The sequence below is a fragment of the Salvelinus alpinus genome, chromosome 3 (genome assembly GCF_045679555.1).
Source record: "Salvelinus alpinus chromosome 3, SLU_Salpinus.1, whole genome shotgun sequence".
In the NCBI taxonomy this organism is placed as follows: Eukaryota; Metazoa; Chordata; class Actinopteri; order Salmoniformes; family Salmonidae; genus Salvelinus; species Salvelinus alpinus.
Genome location: NC_092088.1, coordinates 28,408,252 through 28,429,700, shown reverse-complemented (window position 1 = coordinate 28,429,700; position 21,449 = coordinate 28,408,252). Strand labels below are relative to the sequence as shown.

The 21,449-nt window shown below is 41.9% G+C and overlaps 1 protein-coding gene across 1 annotated transcript; it reads right to left on the bottom strand.

Moving 5' to 3' along the window:
- Nucleotides 1-705: 705 nt before the first annotated feature.
- On the bottom strand, nucleotides 706-20,383 carry LOC139570505 (protein FAM171A2). Its single transcript, XM_071392430.1, has 8 exons — nucleotides 20,127-20,383; nucleotides 17,773-18,000; nucleotides 16,193-16,285; nucleotides 14,653-14,811; nucleotides 13,973-14,152; nucleotides 13,059-13,172; nucleotides 7,605-7,734; nucleotides 706-7,420 (listed from the first exon to the last, which is right to left on the bottom strand). The coding sequence occupies exons 1-8, from the start codon at nucleotides 20,263-20,265 to the stop codon at nucleotides 5,941-5,943; spliced, it is 2,523 nt and encodes an 840-aa protein (XP_071248531.1). The 5' UTR covers nucleotides 20,266-20,383; the 3' UTR covers nucleotides 706-5,940.
- Nucleotides 20,384-21,449: the final 1,066 nt, after the last annotated feature.

Genomic DNA, 21,449 nt, shown 5'->3' with positions numbered 1-21,449 from the left:
CAAAACTATATCACCTATTGGGTAAAAAACACACGCACAAAGCAAAATGCAGCGCTATCTGTCCTTAAATTGACAGTACATCATGACAAAACTTTGTAAAAACATTTGAGAAAGTACAGACTCAGTGAACACAGCCCCTAGCCATAGAAAAGGGCAGACACAGAAAAACCTGGCTGCCAAAACTAGAAAAGCTGTGTGATCACTGCACCATGAAAGAAACAGAGTAGCACTTTCCAATAAAATGCACAAAATACACAACAATTTAAGAGTCTTACATGAATTTAAATTTTAATTAAAAGTTTCAAAAACCTCTCTGATTAAGAAAAGCTACCAATCCTACTAGTAGAGGGCATAGACAGTGGTAGGTTGGCAGCACACTACATCACATCCTGAAGGACAGGTAGTGACAATAAGTTTTATAAGTTATGGAAGAATGTGTATTTTCTATAGCTATTATCTAGTCCATTATTTACCCCCCCCCCCCCCAACCTGTTCATGTTATATTGTTAATTACTCTTTTTGTAATGTAACATTGTGCTTTCAATACGTCATGCCAATAAAGCCAATTGAAACGAGAGAGAGAGAGATCTACAGAAATGACCCACTAAAGGCATCACCGCCGTAAGAGGAAGTAACGGCTAAGGACAAAAGTGAACGGATGAGAACAAACAGAGATAAAAGGTACACAAAATCACATCACCAATGTAATTGTTAGACAGCGCAAACAAGTTTATTTCTATCTTATCTCATGTACAGAATCGATTTACAGTTTACAAACTGACAGTTTTTTTTTCACACAGAATATACAACGTGTTGTGTCCTCTTCCACTCCCAAAGATGTTTTTAATATACAGCTGCTCTTTATACACAAGAGTGACAATAATGTGTTTTTGTGCAATCAGGGTATTGGATGGAAATTAGGTGACCAACAGACATTTATTGAATTCACAACCACAAGTAAGATTTGCAGGACATTACTCAGACTTGTGTACAGGTGTACGTTTGTTTTTTGATTTGGTAATATTGTGATATCACAAAACGTATAAAAAAAACTTTGGGAAAAACTTGAACGCATCTATTTCTGTAATTTTGCTCAATTCAAGGTCTGGTATCAAACTAAACAAATCTAAAATCAAGATGCTGTCATATCCGGCCTAGTAGTAGGTAGGGAGATTCTGAACATTTCTTTTGCCTCTCGTAACCAACCAAACACGACATCACATTTTCTTACTGCATTGGAAAAGGTTATGGACAGCTTGTACGAAAAAAATTACATAATTTGGCAAGAATAGACCTGGGAATCCATTAGAATAGGGCTATACAATTTTTCATCCAGAGTCAGGGTAGCCATACTATACATTTAAGTCAACATTATTCAGAACAACTTTGAAAATAGCAAAAACAAGAAATTCATAAAAGTCTACTGTCAATATAAACGGAACAAATTCCTCCCCATTTATAACAGAGAGAAAAAAAATGTACTGCAACAAAAATGTAGTTTTACCCTCGCATTGTCGCATTTTTAATAACTTTTTGTCTATTTTTACAATCTCTCTCAATGGTATTACATCCATTTATAGATCTACTGCACCAACTCTTTGTGACTGTATTGTACTGTAGCTATGCATTTCTTCATGTACATCTGTAAGAAATATGATTCACAGTTGTTAAGTGTCATAGGCAATTGTGATGCAATCTACAGTGAGAGCATATTGGCCAGTATATTGTACTTGTAAACATTTAAGACCGGAAGTGAATTTTAAGAGTAGAGCGAAATTCATCTAAAATGTGTGTACATTTGGCAACAGAATTTGATATACTTCATGTGTGCCAGCAACATTCTGGATATTATCAAAAAAACTTTCCATTAAAAACACCCTACTCTACATATTACATGCACATACAGTACATATACACACAATCTTATATAGTTCTCTGAATTTGTCACTTATCAAACTTGAACAATAAATAGCAATCACTTAGTATACACGTTTGGTGAGAAAGGATAGACACAAGAAACTATGAACACAAGGACATATTAAACACAAAATGAGTCATTGATCAATTTTGGCATGCATGCTCTTCCCCCGAGGAAGAGATGTGTGTTCTTAACTAAACGCAGTGTGCTTCCATTTTTGTGTCTGTCCATTTGACAAGACTAGCTTAGGTGATGTAAACCTTCTTGGGCTGCATTTTGAAAAGGCCCTCCATGCCAGTCACTTAACCCTATGTAAAAGGCACTTACAGGAGAAAAGTGGTACAGATTTGCATGGCCTTTTTTTGGTGCCTTCTGTTCATTTCATACATGCAACCTTCAACCAAAAGGTAGACTCTCAAAGCTAAATGTTATTTACAGCAAGCAAATAACCAAATGGCACAGGAGAAAAGCAGAAATGTCTCACATTTTGGCCAAGTTTATCACTACTACACAAAATGAATGAAGACCCTGGAAGTAAAGGAAAGGTTGTGCATCATGACCGACATTTCAAATTGTTATCGTCATCTTTGATAGCTATATACAATACACCGGTGGCACCCCTGCCCTACAGGAGGTAAATCAATAGATCTGATTCATTTGATTCAATGCAATTTTATCTTTGTGGACTGCAACCGTCACAGAATTGTTCACTCAATAACCCCACCTACAAAGCAGAAATTCATGCTGCTCATAAGCTATTTGCAACTTCCCATTTATTTAAAATGTTATGGTTATTTTGCTCACTGCCAATTGCTCACGAAAAATGTCACTCTTTGTGTGACATATTATATGCGACTCCCCGCCAGAGACCCGGGTTTAATCCCCGAGTTGACCCTTCCAACTTGTTCCCTTGTTACCTCTGTATCCCCTTGTAATTGAATCTGTCTAAATAAAAACTAGAAAATATATGTGAAAGTGGACTCCCCTCTCCTATTTTTTGGAGTACAATACAATGATTTGGTTGCAAAAGTTACTGGCCTGCCCTACACAATAGAAATATAATTCATATTGTGACGCATAATTGCCATGGTAGCATTGTGATGCATAATTGCCACAGTAATTTGGAATGTTCAGTCAATGGGCATTATAATAATAATAAAAAAATAAATGTTATTGAAGCACTTTTCACAACACCCAAAGTCACTTTACATACACACGAGGATCAGCAGGATAAAAAGCATTAAAATCACATCATAAAATAATTAAGTATATAAAGTACACTAAAACGTAAGGACAGACTAACCATGGAGAACACTAAACACGATGACAGATTAACCAGGGAAGTGAACTAGACAGAGGATAAAAGCTAAAGCAGCAGATAATCCGGGTAAGCCTGTTTGAAGAGGTGTGTATTTAGTGTGGACTCCATATGTGTATGGATTGTCCGGTTCTGACATGGAGAGGGAGGGAGATCCAGACTTGAGGAGCTGCACAGCTAAAAACCCAGTCTCCCATGGAGCGGAGCCTGGTGCATGGGATGGTGAGGAGGCCAGTGTCAGAGGAGCGCTGTGAACAGGTGGGAGTTTAGGGGTGCAGGAGGTCAGTAACGTATGTGGGCGCCAGTCCATTGAGTGCTTTGTAGGTGAGCATGAGCAATATGATCCTGTATTGAACTGGGAGCCAGTGGAGGTTGATGAGGGTGGGGGTGATGTGGTCCCAAGGTCTGGTGTGTGTGAGTACCCGTGGAGCTGAATTTCGAAGTTTGCCCAGTGTTTTGTTGGGGAGTCCGTAGAGAATGGCGTTGCAGTAGGCCAGGCATGATAAAACAAAAGCATGGATGAGGGTTGTGGCGTCAGTGAGAGAGGGTCTGAGTCATGAGATGATTTTGAGGTGGAAAATAGGCGGACTTGGTGATGTTAAGGATGTGGGGTTCAAATGTAACACCGTGTATCCTGACTGTGGAGTTGGAGTGGATGGTGCAGCCGTTGATTGTCATGTTGAATTGACCCAGTTTCTTGATGACGGAGTTGGGGCCCATCAGCGTGATCTCGGTTTTGTCGTCGTTTAGTTTTTAAAAGTTATTGCTCATCCAAGTTTTCAGACAGTCAACCACAGAGGGGGGTGGCATAGCGGAGTTGGATTTTGTGTGGATGTAGATTTGTGTGTCGTCTGCATAACAGTGAAATCCAAATTGACGGAGGATCTGACCAAGGAGTAGCATGTAAATACTAAACAGTAATGGACCTAACACTGAGACTTGTGGGACACCTTGTGATACAGGGGCTGGGGTAGACCTCCAGTTGCCAAGGGAGACAAAACTGTTGTCTATTAGGAAGTTTCAGTGCTATGCATAGCCCAGAAGTCCGATTGGAGGAGTTTGAAAAGTTCATGAGAGGCCATGTGTTGTTGAATTTGTGATGCTACCACCCAGTCAAGCAGTTTGGCGAGGAAGGGTAGGTTTGAGATAGGCCTGTAGTTGGTGAGGATCTCAGGGTCCAGGCCCTGTTTCTTCAGTATGAGAGTTAGACACTGTTTTCAAAGGAGTAAGAACAATGCCAGATGTAAGGGATGCATTTACAATCTTGACCACCAGGTGGCAGAGAACAGGGAGGCATGCCTTAACTAAGACAGTGGGCATTGGGTCAAGAGAGCTTTGGTTTTGGATTTAGACAAGAGTTCAGTAATGGTGGTTTCATTGACAAGGGAGGACATTAAGTCTGTTCACAGGTTGTAAGGCAGGTAGTCGGGGGTGGGTGGGTGGGTGGGGGGGCAGATGAAGGTTGAGACTGCTGCAGCTGTTGGTAGATAGCCTGAAGGCCAGAAAACTGTCACAGAGGTCGGTGGTGATTGTAAGAGAGGGGTTGTCCAATGGACGGAGAAGTTTGTTGATGGTTGAGTAGAGCATTATAGGTAATGCAGTTATTCTACAGTTTCGAAATTGGCCTACAAATGCATTGAGACAGCATGATCTCCCATAGCAACCGTGGTATTCCAAACACAAAAACAGATTTTTTTTTGAAATAAAACCAGTGGAATATAAAATGGCCGGTGGCATGTAACAGGACGACAAATCTGTGCAAAATTGTAGGAGATCCCACCTCAGATAAGTGGCTTACAGTATTATAATAAATCATTACAACACATAAAGAATTGCAAATACATTTCCCTGAAGGAGTAACGCACATTTCACATTAAAAGTACATAATTGTACACACGACAAATGGAGATCAACAGATATTTTACACTAACTATCATTCCATAAAAAATCCTCCAAATAGAAAACCATAAAGAAAGAAACCACAATCTCCACACATTTATGCTTTGGGATAATGTGTGCTAATGTCTTCACAGAGATACAGTATCTCCTTATGGTCCAGGAAGCAGGCTGACCAAAGTGACAGAATTACAACCACTAAAACTCATATCAGGCTTTTGGTCAATTCCATTTTAATTCAGGGCGCAAATGTAAATTACACATTTCGGTTTGCTTCCTGAATTGACTGAACTGAAATGGAATTGACCCTGGCCTTCATAAAATGTGTAGTACACAAGTCCAGGAGAGAAGAGGGTAGTCCTGTCCTTGAAGTAACTTGTCTTTCTCATGTAGAAGTCCATTCACAAAACTGGGCAAATTATTTCAGTCGCAACAAGATACTGTAGGTTAATTCTCTCCAAATATAACCATTGGGTTTTCCTTAAGATGGTTATTTCCAAAGTCAGTGGCTCAGAGTTGAATTTACTGAGAGCGATCTCAAAAATTGATTTGTAAAAACAAGGAGAACAATGGTGGGAATTAGGAGTGTGATCGAAAAAATGTGAAACACAAAAACCATAGAACGAGGCTGTCATTAAAATAGTACCATTTGACGGATTATCAAGCAGGCTTGTGCTTTTCTAGGATCTTCTTTCGGTCAAATGCTACTCCTCCATTGTTTCTTTAGGTGTCTCAAAATGGCTGTATAACTGCCCTGACTACTGGACCAACTTTCATGTTCCATATGAGTGGGGCCTGAGATGTTAGCCTACAACTTTTTAGGGGGAAACACCATGAGAGGCCGGTCTTCAATCTTCTGCCACGGACTCTTCTTGTTCTCGTCCTTGCTGTCCGGGTCGTCCTCTGGGCTAGTCATGGAGTCACGACGGTTCTCACTGTTGCTGCTGCGCGCGCTGTTCATGCGGCTGCGGCCCCTCCGGGGGATGGTGGAGCCCCGCGACGAGGCCCCCTCGTCCAGCAGTGGGGTAAGGGAGTTCTCCTCGGGCGACACCGGGCGGCCCTCGCTGCTGCTGGGCTCGCTGTGCTCCTGGTATGCCAGCTTGGACATGCCCTTACTGCCACCACCCTTCCGTCCACCAGTTCCCCACCGTTCGTCCTTACCCTTACGGATTGCCGCAGCCTTGCGGTCTTGGGTGCCGTCCATGGGTCCTTCGAGGTTGGCTTCTCGGATTGTGCTGCAGCTGGGGCCACCACCTCCCCCTCCAATTCCGCCGCTGCTGAGGTCGTTGCTCACGTCGATGTAAGAATGGCGCACGTGGTTGGCGCGGCCGTCCATTGAGATGAACCAGGCGCGTGGGTGCTGCTTAATGCCCAGCTCCAGGAGCTTCTTCTCAGTCAGCCCCTGCAGCTCGCCATTCATCTGTGCCATGGTGGAGTCGTTAAAGAGCACAGGGATCCGCACAGGGCCCTGGGATGGGTCCGAGTTCCAGTTTTGACCCTCCGAGTCATCCCCTTGGGAGCCGCCCTGCTGCTGGTGCTGCTGGTGCTGGCTCTGTTGCTGGGGATGGTGTGACTGACCGGCACCCATCTGCATCCCCCCTTCCTTATCCTGCTGCTGCTCCTTCCCGGAGAAGTCTGAGGACATACGCATGTAGTGGGCCGGTATGACCAAGGTGGGCACCATGCTTCGGTACATGTTTTCCTTCATCTGGTCCATGGAGTGGCAGAAGATGATCTGGCCCGGTTGCGTGTTGAGCGATGTCGGGCGGGCCAGGTGGTCGGCGGCGGCCGCAGAGTATTCGGGAGGCTTGTCTGACTTGTCCGACAGGAAACGAGGTGGGGAGCCCCCGTCTGAGGTGTAGCCGCGATTGTCGTTGGCGGTGTGGCAGCGTATGTGGTAATCCGAGTCCTTGTCGTCCTCCATGATGGGGCTGTAGTTCCGTGAGTAGTCTTCTTGCAGTAGCAGGGGGTTGTCGAGATTGTTGGTGTCTGTGGCGCGGGTCACCTTCATAGGGAAGCTCTCGCCCCTCTGGGGTCCCGAGGCTCCTTTCGCCTTCGAATGTCGCAGCTTGTGGGCGGGGACGTGCTTGGCGAACTCCTCTCGCGAGCTCTGGTAGTCTCGTGAGGGGGATGGGTCAGATTTGCTGGCGTCATTGGATGGACCGGATTCAACATGGCCGCCACAGATGAGGTTGAGGCGGGAAGTGGACGTGCCCTGGTCGCGCTTGGAGCTGTTCAGAGCCGTGTGTGGCTTGCCCTGTTGTCGCCGTGGTTTTAGACACTTCCGTCTAGAAAAAGAACAAATCAAAAAAGTCAGACAACACTAAAAAAAAAACTCAGACAAAACCCCAGTCAAAAGAAACAAAAACTTGGACAAAAAATGTGGAACCCCCAGACAAAACAAATCAAAAAATGTATGTTCATAATGTAGAAGCCCATTAGAAGTGAGACCTATGTCTATGTGATCCACACCTGCAGTAGTAGAGCAGCACACAGAGCAGGATGAGCACCAGCAGTGCCAGCGAGCCCAGGATGGAGAGCAGGAACAGAGTGTGGTAGGTGGTGATGTCCCTCAGGCCCGAGTGACCTCCCAGACCCACGCCTGCATGGAAGACAAAGCCCATAGGAGCAGACCTGGGTCAGAAATTGGAGCTGCGCTTGATTTAGTTTGCCTGATGAAATTGAACCAATAGAGTAGTCCCAAAAGTGCAAACTCCATGCTAAATCAAGGGCACCTGAAACCCAGGACTACGCCTGCGTGGAAGATAAAGCGGAGCAGACCTGGGTCAAATACTTTAAAAAAATACTGGAATGGCGCTTGATTTAGTTTGCCTGGTACAATGGAAATAGTGGAGTAGACACAAAAGTGCCAATTCAGAGCTAAATCAAGCACACCAGTAATACTATAGTATTTTACATAATGTATTTGAACCATGATTGAAGCAGAAACCTACTTACAACTAAAGGGATTACAGTGCATTCGGAAAGTATTCAGACCCTTTGACTTTTTCCACCCTCTGTTATGTTACAGCCTTATACTAAAATTGATGAAATAGTTTTTTTCCCGTCATCAATCTACACACAATACCCCATAATGACAAAGCAAAACCAGGTTTTTAGAAATGTTTGCAAATTTCTAAATTTTTTAACTGAAATATCACATTTATGTACACTACCTTTCAAAAGTTTGGGGTCAAAAAAAAAAAAAAAAGAGTCGCCTCTTGACGTTGAGACTGGTGTTTTGCGGGTACTATTTAATAAAGCTGCCAGTTGAGGACTTGAGGCGTCTGTTTCTCAAACTAGACACTAATGTACTTGTCCTCTTGCTCCGTTGTGCACTCCCACTCCTCTTTCTATTCTGGTTAGAGACAGTTTGTGCTGTTCTGTGAAGGGAGTAGTACACAGCGTTGTATGAGATCTTCAGTTTCTTGGCAATTTCTCGCATGGAATAGCCTTCATTTCTCAGAACAAGAATAGACTGACGAGTTTCAGAAGAAAGTGCTTTATTTCTAGCCATTTTGAGCCTGTAATCAAACCCACAAATGCTGATGCTCCAGACACTCAACTAGTCTAATGAAGGCCAGTTTTATTGCTTCTTTAAATCAGAACAACAGTTTTCAGCTGTGCTAACATAATTGCAAAAGGGTTTTCTAATGATCAATTAGCCTTTTAAAAATGATAAACTTGGATTTGCTAACACAATGTGCCATTGGAACACAGGAGTGATGGTTGCTGATAATGGGCATCTGTACACCTATGTAGATATTACATTAAAAAATATATATATTTTAATGGACAAAACATTTGCTTTTCTTTCAAAAACAAGGAAATGTGACCCCAAACTTACCGACCCCAAACTTTTGAACGGTAATGTAAGTATTCAGACCCTTTACTCAGTACTTCGTTGAGGTACCTTTATCAGTGATTATAGACTTGAGTCTTCTTGGTACACCTGTATTTGGGAGTTTCTATCATTCTTCTCTGCAGATCCTCTCAAGCTCTGTCAGGTTGGATTGGGAGCGTCACTGCTCAGCTATTTTCAGGTCTCTCCAGAGATGTTAGATTGTGTTCAAGTCCGGGCTCTGGCTGGCCCACTCAAGGACATTGAGACCTGTCCCAAAACTACTACTGCGTTGTCTTGGCTGTGTGCTTAGGGTCGTCGTCCTGTTGGAAGGTGAACCTCCGCCCCAGTCTGAGGTCCTGAGCGCTCTGGAGCAGGATTTCATTAAGAATCTCTGTACTTTGCGCCATTCATATTTCCCTCGATTCTGATGAGTCTTCCAGTCACTGCCACTGAAAAACAACCCCACAGCATAATGCTGCCACCACCATGGTTCACTGTAGGGATGGTGCCAGGTTTCCTCCAGACGTGATGCTTAGCATTCAGACCAAAGAGTTCAATCTTGGTTTCATCAGACCAGAGAATCTTGTTTCTCATGGTCTGAGAGTCCTTTTAGGGGCCTTTTGGCACTCCCCAAGAGGGCTGCATTTTAAATGAGGAGTGGCTTCTGCCTGGCCACTTTGTCATAAAGACCTGATTGGTGGAGTGCTAGAGAGATGGTTGTCCTTCTGGAAAGTTCTCTCATCTCCCCAGAGGAACTCTGGAGCTCTGTCAGTGATCATCGGGTTCTTGGTCACCTCCCTTCTCCCCTGATTGCTCAGTTTGGCCGGGTGGCCAGCTCTAGGAAGAGTCTTGGTCGTTCCAAACTTCTTCCATTTAACAATGATGGAGGCCACTGTGTTCTTGGGGTCCTTCAATGCTGCAGAATTGTTTTTGTACCCTTCCTCAGATCTGTGCCTCAACACAATCCTGTCTCTGTACTCTACGGACAATTCCTTCGACCTCATGGCTTGGTTGTTGCTCTGACATGCACTGTCAACTGTGGGACCTCATATAGATGGGTGTGTGTCTTCCAAATCAGGACCAATCAATTGAATTTACCACAGATGGACTCCAAGTTGTAGATACAATTCAAGGATGATCAATGGAAACAAGATGCACCTGAGCTCAATTTCAAGTCTCATAGCAAAGGGTCTGAATACTTATGTAAATAAGGCATTTCTGTTTTTAATTTTTTGTAGATTGATGAGGATTTTTTTTCGAATACATTTTTTAATAAGGCTGTAACGTAACAAAATGTGGGAAAAGGGAAGGGGTCTTAATACTTTGCAAACGCACAATATATTTAATTCCAAGAAGCTGTCTCTCTCCCTGTACCTTCAATATGTCATGTGTGGTTTGTTTATGTTTCTTTGAACATCTTGGTACATATGCAGCAACATACATACATTTGATGTCATACAATATAAAACACAAATAAAACATATGATCAACCTTATTACTACATGGACACTGCGTCATCAATAAATCATTAGTCAAACAACAAATTGGCATACCATTAAATCAATAAACATGAATATGAATGTCTTTAGTGATAGAGAGACCATTTGCATGTAGTTTGAGAACTCTTGCCAAGAAAGCTGTCTGGTGTCTTGTGGTGCGGCTTATTAAAATGGAGTATTGCCTTGAACTCCTCAGATCATATTGTCTCTGTGTAGGGGTTAAAAACTTGTACAGTGGACATGTAGGATGTAATGTTATGTTTTTTTCCCAGTCCTGTGACATCACTGAAGGAGTGTGAATGAAGACAGGGGGAGGAACCTTCTGGAATGAAACAGCTGGGGACTGAGCATCAGCATCAGACCTGGGTTCAAATGCATGGAGTATTTAAATATTTGTACTTGAAAATACACCTGTCTCAAATACATGCCAATACTTTCCAAGTGTATTTCAAAATACATTTCAATATTCAACCACTTGTATTTACAAAGAAAAAAATATCCAAACACTTTGAAATGTATGTGAAAGTATTTGAAATACAAGAAATAGTATTTGAACTCAGGTCTGATCAGTATACTGTCTTCTTGGGGGATAGGGGAAAGGACATAACACCTGTGTCATTCCACCAAAGATGTTCAACGGAGAAAGTGCACCACTATACAGGAAGAATGGTACATACTGTACAGAGCATTGATGTAGGAGAATATCACCTTCACAGTACTTCAAGTGATTAACGAAGTCCAAATAGTGTTTATGTGCTACATGGGATGTCATATTTTTGGAGCAAAACATTTCCCAACGGGACATGGTACTGGACCTCGTTTCCCAGAGCCTTCATAGCCTGAAGATCATCGTTAGAACCATCTTACGATGCATCTTCAGTAGCCGAGTGCTTTCGCAGAGCCTTCGTTAGTTAGGTGGCTCTTAACAACCTTTTCACATCTATGAGTGATCCAGACCACTCGTAGAGCAGCCAAAGTGCACCGTTAGGGTTGTTTTCCACCTTCCCTCACAAGAAATCATTCTAAAACTATTTATAATTATTTTGTGTGAATGGGAATGATCATACGACGTTTAGGATGTATAGGCACTCATTTCTAACATTTTGTCAAGCTTAGTTTTATTGAAAGCTGAATCTTATCCAGTACAAATTGGAAACACCTGGAACACTATAAACGCCAAACCATTGTCAAAGGTCAGCAGAACAACAATAATACAGCATGGCTGCTATTCAGCGGATTGTTGCTCTCCAACATAACCACCGCACAGTCGGTTGGTTTATATAAATGTGCATATTTGCAACAACCTGAGCCCATTGCAGACTCACAATGATGGGGCAAACACTCAAAAATACAGGCTCCCACGAGAGCAGATACTCAGACTGTTCGACCTGCACTGACCTTCACAGGCAATGGACACAGGGACATTCTATGGGTGAAAGGAGCCAAATCGAGCAGTAAGGATCATACCCTGATAGTGAGGACAGGTTTGAGAGGCAGTGAAATACTAGTTTATGCCCAACTTGTATACAATAATTATTCCTGGAAGAAATAACTATTCCAAACCAAGAATAAAAGGAGACAGACAGACACAGAGACAGGAGAGGACAGAGTGACAGACAGGAGACAAGAACTGGATAGGACAGAGAGACAGATTGCAGAGGACATAGAGCCAAAGACAGCTAAGACATATAGACAGACAGGAGACAGAAAGACAGGGACAGGAGTGGACAGGGAGAGGACAGAGAGGAGAGGACAAAGTGACAGTTGAGGACAGGGACAGGAGAGGACAAAGAGATAGAGACACAGACGAGAAAGGAGGGGAGACAGAGATAGATAAAGAGATTCAGATGGGACATATGGAGGGAGAGATAGTGGGGAGGGACACGGGGGAGGGGAAAGGGGAGAGACAATTGTGCTTAATGCACAATACAAATATGTCCTGAACAAATTGTCTTATGAAAAGAGTGCTTGTTTCTACTATATTTTATTTAAAATAAATGGTCTGAAAATATCAGATTTTCCTTTGAGTTTCAGTACCCTTATGGCAAAGCTTTGCCCTGAGGCAACAAAAATAATTCTGGGTGTAGGGGTAAAAGTAAAACATTTTTGGGGATACATTAGAAAGCCCAAATCTGCTAAAAAAATAAGATGTAATATTTTTTTTCTATGAAAATCCAAAATATGTGCTCCTAGAGGATTAGTTACTGGTACTGTATATTTGTGAACTAAAAGGGAAATATCTGAGCGATATATTGTGGTGCAGTGTGCAAAAGCACTGTGGCGGAAAGAAGACGACCAGGGTTCAATGAACATTACATGACGAAAATGGTTAGTTTATAGATGATGTGTGATCTGATAGATTTAGTAGATAGATGATGTGTGTGTCATTTCGACTTCAGACTTGATTTACCATAACGAAAAATGTATCAACCACTACAAAAATGTCCATTAATTATAATCCACCTAATAATTCATATTTCCAGTTGCTGCATTATTATTTTCCTGCTGTAGCAAACTGGCTTAAATTAAGATCCTAACAAAATGTCCAAGACGTAGCACAAGGCAATTAGCCAGTTACAGTACCTGCAGATGAAGGGAAGGCTGCGACCCAATACCCCAACTGAGGAACGACCACGTTCCAGATTAGTTGTGTGCCCTCCTTTTTAATGTAGCCAGTTCCATTCCTGACCCACAGACCTGTAACAAAATCCACACACCCAACATATAAATGTTCTAGTAGGCAACAAGTTAAAAGCATTCAAACATATGCTCCCGAGTGGCGCAGCGGTCTAAGACACTGCATCTCAGTGCTAGAAGTGTCACTACAGACAACCTGGTTCGACTCCAGGCTGTATCACAACTGGCCGGTGTGGTAGTCTGAAATGGGTCTCTAAAACCAAATAATCCAGGGATTTTGTAATACATTACCGAAGCATTCATTAAGCTGTAAGTGCAGACACCTTAAGATTTCTAATGAACTAAAAAGCATGCTCAATGCTTAATATAGGTTAAAGCTGCAATATGTATCTTTTTGGGCGACCTGACCAGATTCACATAGAGATGTGAGTTATAGATCTGTCATTCTCATTGAAAGCAAGTCGGTAGATCTGTTCTATGGGCGCTATTTTTATGCTTCCCATTCTTAAGTTAGTTTTTTCCGTCTTTTACTTCGTTTTTTACACCAGCTTCAAACAGCTAAAAATACTGTACAATATTTTGGGTTATGGATGATATATTTCACAGCGGGTTAGCTGGTACAATGGTTATCTACACTGTACATGTTTGTTTAGTCACAAACTTAAATTAGGCAAACTACCAGAATTTTTGCACCTAGGAAATGGCCGAGCGATTTCTGCAAAGTGCAGCTTTATGGGTTAAGGAGTCATTTTATCCCAGATTACCTGTTTATCATGTTTGTGTCTATAAATATAACACAGACTGATGGATGAATATGAGAATTTCAAATGGAACATATGATCCCAGTAGCTTTCACATACCCGTCTTGGGCTGGTACAGCCAGGCGGGAATGCTGGTGGCGATCCTGGTGCGAGTATCCGAGGGCAGCGGTACGGAGACGTGAACCGGGTCAGACACCTGGATGACGGTCCCATCGTGGTCAAAGAGCTGAACGCTGACCACCGCCAGTGCTGTTAAGTCTGTCCATCCTGTCTCTGCCCCTGTAGTGTACATGTTATTGTTAAATCATATCAAAGTTTGTCACGTGCGCCAAATACAACAGGTGTAGACTTTAGTGAAATGCTTACTTACAGGCTCTAACCAATAGTGCAAAAAAGGTATTAGGTGAACAATAGGTAAGTAAAGAAATAAAACAGTAAAAAGACAGGCTATATACAGTAGCAAGGCTATAAAAGTAGCGAGGCTACATACAGACACCGGTTAGTCAGGCTGATTGAGGTAGTATGTACATGTAGATATTATGCATATATGATGAACAGAGATATGTTGACCACCCATAGCCTATAACAACAAGCATTCCTAACACTATGCCCTTGATATCAACTACCACCAAACAAGCTGGGCCAATCATGATTTTGTAATGATCGTCATGATACGTAGTTATCTTACCTACTTCATTGAAGGCACTTATTGTGCGTCGCTCTGGATACGAGCATCTGTTAAATAACTAAAATGTAAATGTTCTTTCTCCCAAGCCAACCTGTGCTGTTGGTTTCCAGGCCCAGGAGGTAAGGGAAGCCCCCGATCTCATACTGGCTTCTGGCAGTAGTCAGCACAGCCGACAGTGCTGTGTAGTTGGAATCAGCTGGCAGCTGAAGGGACTTTCTCTGGAGCTGGACCAATGGCTGGTTCCGTGCACCTATAAAGGAAGTAACAGATGCCAATCGTGAGACATATGGGTCATGTTCATTAGGGCATTTAACAGGGGAAAAAAAGAAAAAAAATAGTGTTTCTTATTGGACAAATCCTGGTAGTCCCCCCCACACACCGTTTCAGTCCCTTTTCTTGTCTGGTGCCTAATGAAAAATGACCCAAAGTCTGGTACAACCATAACAGCACTTGCCTGGCAGTGACTTTTTGACATAAAAGCTACAGTATGTAGGGTAAAATACTACATCACTATCAACACTGAAACGGGCAATCTGAAGTAGCTACATAATTTATATATTTTTTACTTTTACATTAATGATATATACTGTACATATATACCCATTGATTCTTGAAGAATACGACTTATAAAGGCCTCATGGGCTTAGTTAAACTGTCGTATCCCATAAGAATCCAAAATATAAGCTTGTTTTACTTCATTGTTTGTAAACATGCTACTCAAAACAAACTGTATAACCTCAAAACATGGTTAAAACTATGATTTTGATGTCATGGAGGGTCAGTCCTTGCACCCGTAGCTCTGTTTATGAATTTGAGAGGTAACATTTCTCTAGCCCCAACACTAAGCGGTTTACCAAAAACAGCGGCGGGGTGACCGCTTTGTTATTGTATCTACGGCAGATTGCCCCTTTAAGGCAATAGTACTGTATGTTTGAGACATGAGACATGCAGTCATGAATTTGGGAAATGGACTTGTACAAAACAGCAGCCAAGTACTCCACTGTGGTTGTTGCTATGGAGACAGCAGAAGGAAATAGAGTGTCACGTGAGGTGAGAACCTCTGGAGGCCGTTGAGTGCAAGAACAGAGAGGAGTCAGGTGAAAATTGGACCTTCACACCCCTCTTTGAAGGAGGTGGATTCTGGACAATAAATGTTTGTTATTGGCCTCAGAACTCTGATCAGATTTCAGATAGTGCATCAAACCTGAAACACCACATTCCTTTCATAATTTCTGTAATAGTCTGAGTAAAGACTGCCCCTTTAGGAGGAAAATGTAATGCAGAGAGCAGGACAAAGAAGCAGCGTTTCCCTTACCATTAGCAGTTAAGAGCATTGGGACAGTAACCGAAAGGTTGCTGGTTTGAATCCCCGAGGTGGAAAACCTGTCAATATGCCCTTGAGCAAGGCACTTAATCCTAATTGCTCCTGTAAATCGCTCTGAATAAGAGCGTCTGCTAAATTACTCAAATGTAAAATCTATAGGCAGGACGGGTCCCCCCACCTAAGAGAGTTTTGCTTATATTTATTTCAATTGATCATTTAGATCCTAGTTTGTCTGGGTGTTGCTCTAGGGAGAAAGACTGAAAAAGACCAACGAGGCAATACCACTTAGCTCGTTATTGTAGCCTACCTGGGGATCCATGCAGCACCTGGATGACGTCATCATAGAGAATGAGGGTGCCTGGCCTCTGGACTAGGAGGTACAAGCTGACCGATGCATACACTGCAAGAGAGGAAAAACACCAATATTAATGCGCGACTGAGTCTAGCTAGCCAATTTCTTACATCTACCCCTGGATTGCAGATCTACAGGAATGCCTAGTGAGAAGCGGCTAGGGGCCCCAATTTGGAATTCAGACTATTTTGAGAGGCAGAGAAACAAAGGATAGGATCACTTCTGCGTGGGTCTGGATGTGACAGACCAACCAATTTTTATTGTGTCTTTTTGTGTGTGACTATTCTAAAAACATTTAACCAGTGGATACAGTTACTATTAGAAGTTATAACATTAGAATTATCGACAGCGAAACAATTGAGGCCTGAACAAAATACACTTGACTCTGTAAAGGACAATCTCAGCTAAAGCCCCACACATACAAACCAATTGCAGTGCCTTCAGAAAGTATTCATACCCCTTGACGTATTCCACATTTTGTTGTGTTACACCCTGAATTCAAAATGGATTTAAAAAAAGATATATATATATATATCTCACCTATCTACATACAATTTGGACTTGTGTTTTAGGTTATTGTCCTGCTGAAACATGAATTTGTTTCCCAGTGTCTCTTGGAAAGGAGACTGAATCAGGTTTTCTAGAATTTTGCCTGTGCTTAGCTCTATTCCGTTTCTTTTTATCCTAAAAAAACTCCCTAGTCCTTGCCGATGACAAGCATACCCACAACCTAGTGCTCAGTGATGTGTTGTGTTGGATTTGCCCCAAACATTAAGCTTTGTATTCAGGATATAAAGTTAATTTCTTTGCCACATTTTTGTAGTTTTACTTTAATGCCTTATTGCAAACAGGATGCATGTTTTGGAATATTTAAATTCTATACAGGCTTCCTTGTTTTCACTCTGTCATTTAGGTTAGGATTGTGGAGTAATAACTACAATGTTGATCCATCCTCAGTCGTCCCCTATCGCAGCCATTAAACTCTGTAACTGTTTTAAAATCATCCTTGGCCTCATAGTGAAATCCCTAAACGGTTTCCTTCTTTTCCGGCAACTGAATTAGGCGCCTGTATCTTTGTAGTGACTGGGTGTATTGATACACCATCCAAAGTGTAATTAATAACTTTACCATGCTCAAAGGGATTACATTTTTTTACACATCTACCAATCAGTGCTCTTCTTTGCGAGGCATTGAAAAACCTTCCTGGTCTTTGTGGTTGAATCTGTTTGAAATTGCTCAACTGAGAGACCTTATAGATAATTGTATGTGAGTTTATGTTATCATTCAACTAAAACTCTGGAAAATATGTCTAGTTTTAGTCACAGCCATTTTAGTCACAGTCTGTGCCTTCAATCTAATAAATAATTAATATTTCAGCTACCTCTAACCTCCATAATGTGCACATTCAGATAGTATGCCTAATTGGACAATGCTATGTCAAATACAATGTCTATTAGTCTCACGTGGAATTCTCGTCTCGTCACATTTTCGTGAACTGAAATGAAATGTAATTTGTAATAGGCATTTTCACTTACGAGGGATGCGGCTAGCGTGCCAGGGGACGGAGTTGGTGACATAGTCGTGTTTGGACGCTGAGATGATGACCCAGGTCCCCGGGTGGTACAGGAAGGTCACCCTAAGCACGCCATCACTGCCCGCCTGGCTGGACGCTAACACAGACCGGTTCCCATGAACCTCTATGGCGGCGCCGGCCAAAGGTGAGAGGTCACTGTTGTCGAACACCTGAACTCTGATCTGGACCTCTGCAAAGAAATGAAAACAATCAGCGCTTGAGGGGTTCAGTGTGAGCGAGGCGAGGTACAGAAATTGATCATATTGATCACATAATTAGTAGTTATTTGGCATGCAGGATGATTTTTAGATCAGTGATTTTGTGCAGTCTGACTGTAGTCGATCTCAAACACGCACAGTGGTGCTGTCAAAATTCAGCTTCTATGGCATCCTATTGGGTTCCCGAGTGGCGCAGCGGTCTAAGGCACTGCATCTCAGTGTTAGAAGAAGCGTCACTACAGTCCCTGATTCGACTCCAGGCAGTATCACATCCGGCCGTGATTGAGAGTCCCATAGGGCGGCGCACAATTGGCCCAGCGTCGTCTGGGTTTGGCCGAGGTAGGCTGTCATTGTAAATAAGAAATTGTTCTTAACTGACTTGCCTAGTTAAATAACAGTTAAAATTGCGAGAGCTTGGGATGTATCCTTAAAAAGTTGATTCTGAGTTAAATTGGCTTAAAGGTTCCAAACCTTCATTGGTTTGAATGGTGTCAGCAATTTTTATATGGTATTCTTCTGAACTTAACATGAATTGGTGTATTTAGAGTTCTATATTGGTAGCAGTGGAGACTGGTGGGAGAAGCTATAGGAGGATGGGCTCATTGTAATGGCTGGAATGGAAGAAACGGAACAGAGCCAAACCTGGTTTCCATATGTTTGATGTGTTTGATAGCGTTCCATTAATTCCATTCCAGCCATTACAATGAGCCCGTCCTCCTACAGCTCCTCCCACCAGCCTCCTCTGATAGGTAGAGTACATTGCACAGAACTAGGCTAGGGCCAATAACAACATTTTGACAAAAATGCAGATGGAACCTTAATAGTCCCAAACTCGCGATTGCTAACTTGCAGACGTAAACGTGTGTGCTGCTGGCGTTATTGTTGTTGACAAAGTACAGTATTTGGTCTTTAGTTGAATAAGCCAATGCCATAAACACGAGCAACAGATAAAATGGATCAATTCACCCTTTCTAAACCCATCCACCCAAGTAGACACTTTGGGGACCCCCTACTGATAATTTCCTCTCGGGAACATTTTGTTTCGCATCTTGCTTCTCTAACGCCATAGATATGGGTCCTGCTGTGGAAGTTTCAGTGGATACAGGAGTCTCCACTAGGTGTGTTTCAAAACGGCAAATAGAAATGCTACTGAAATGGGTGTAGGCCTACAGTATGAGACCTAGGCCGACTGTTAACTAGACATATGTTGCCATTCTTAATTCTGATAGCTCTAGCATTTCTGTCCAATAGCAGGCTACATGCATGCATTCCTATGCGTTTCCTTCTGCCGTGCATGAATTATAACGGAGCCCTACTGTTTCAACAAATGCATTTGGTGTGTTTGAGGACACAGGCTCCAATAAATAATTGCTGGGGGTGTATTTATACAATGAATATATTCCAGAACCAAATATGAAATATGAAGAGCTGAATAGAATAGATACAGTAGATTTTTGGGGGGGGAGTGGGACTATGCTTTACATACTATATAGGCCTGTATATTTCTTTGCCAAGGCCTACATGAGCAGTTTATGAATGCACGAATGGCCGGGATACATTGTTACTGTTAAATGAATTACTATATTGACCCCTGGCTAGCATAGCTGCTAAAGGGACATCGATTTAGGACCTAACTAACATGGGGAATATGTGAACACCTAGGCCTGTGATTTATTTTCCTCGTCTATGCTGGCTATATGTTTTACAGCGGCACATTTTCCCTTATGACGAGCCCTTCAAATAACCTGACAGGGAGAATTAGGTTGTAACAATTTGATAGGCCTATATTGAGTTTTTGATTTATTTTACATATCTTCAAAAAGCTGATAAGGTAAAGATTATTTTACCAATAAACACATACGCTTCATGGCATGACTAGCTATTTAATTTGATTGGGATGCTCCGAAGATCAATTTGATGCAAAATACACATTGATAAACAATACAATTTAAGAAAAACGGTGACTCGTATCATTAGCAAGAATCATTTCAAACCAACGGTTGCAATTTCAGTAATATTTGTCAACAAAAGCCATAAAAAAAATGCAACCACTCCCATCCTCCCTCATTGTGCAGCATCCCATATGGCGTGAGCTTACCAAGTGCTCCTTGATCTGGAAGAGATTTGGCTCGCGCCTCCCAGACCGCGGTGATAAAAATAAAGAGGAACAAACAAGAGATGTAGATGGGTGACATCCTTGAAACTACATCTCTATTCCAAATTCGGCGGCCATACATCCATATTTCTCCCGGGCGGGTTACTGGGCTGTTGACAATTAATTCGCAGTCATTTCTCGGTTGCCCACCACCTTAAGAATGCTGTTGAGCCTGAGCTGCCGTCTGTCAGCTATCTCTTGCTTTTATTGTCTGATGTGGACGCTAGGTTTCACAATACTACCCTCTAGTGGTATCGAAATTAAACTGCGATAAACATCTCGAATATGGTTCCGATTAATAAGTGAAATGTAATGTATTCATTATTCTTAAAGTTCATTTGAACATGAATGGCCGATTAGCTACTATGTTGTGTTTATTGATTAAAGAAACGTGGGGACTTCCTTACACTTCTTTGTTTGCTGAAATCCATAGCCTACTTTTCAAGAAAACGTTTATCAAGTACAACCATTGACTGCTTTCTCATTGCTGTTGCTCTAAAATGGTAATTCGGCGCGAATGCACATCAAATCTCAACAAGAAAACAGTCGGTGGTTGTATTTCATTAACATTTATTAAGAAGTATTGATTTCATCAAACAACGAAAGGCAAGCAACGACAGAGGACAAACATATGTACAATGTAATTGTTTCATAATTGTAAAATGTTGATGTTATTGCGAGTGTATGGACGTGTGCTTATGCTTCTAGTCCCGACAGTGCAGCAATATCTAACATGTATTCTAACAATTCCACAACAACTACCTAATTCACACTAATCTAAATAAAGGAATGGAATAAGAATATATACATATAAATATATAGATGAGCAGTGACAGAGCAGCATAGGCAAGATGCAATAGATAGTATAAAATACAGTATATACATATTTATTTATTTATTTTATTTCACCTTTATTTAACCAGGTAGGCTAGTTGAGAACAAGTTCTCATTTGCAACTGCGACCTGGCCAAGATAAAGCATAGCAGTGTGAACAGACAACACAGAGTTACACATGGAGTAAACAATAAACAAGTCAATAACATGGTAGAAAAAAAAGAGAATCTATATACAATGTGTGCAAAAGGCATGAGGTAGGCAATAAATCGAATAATTATAATTTAGCAGATTAACACTGGAGTGATAAATCATCAGATGATCATGTGCAAGAAGAGATACTGGTGTGCAAAAGAGCAGAAAAGTAAATAAATAAAAGCAGTATGGGGGGTGAGGTAGGTAAATTGGGTGGGTAGTTTACAGATGGACTAT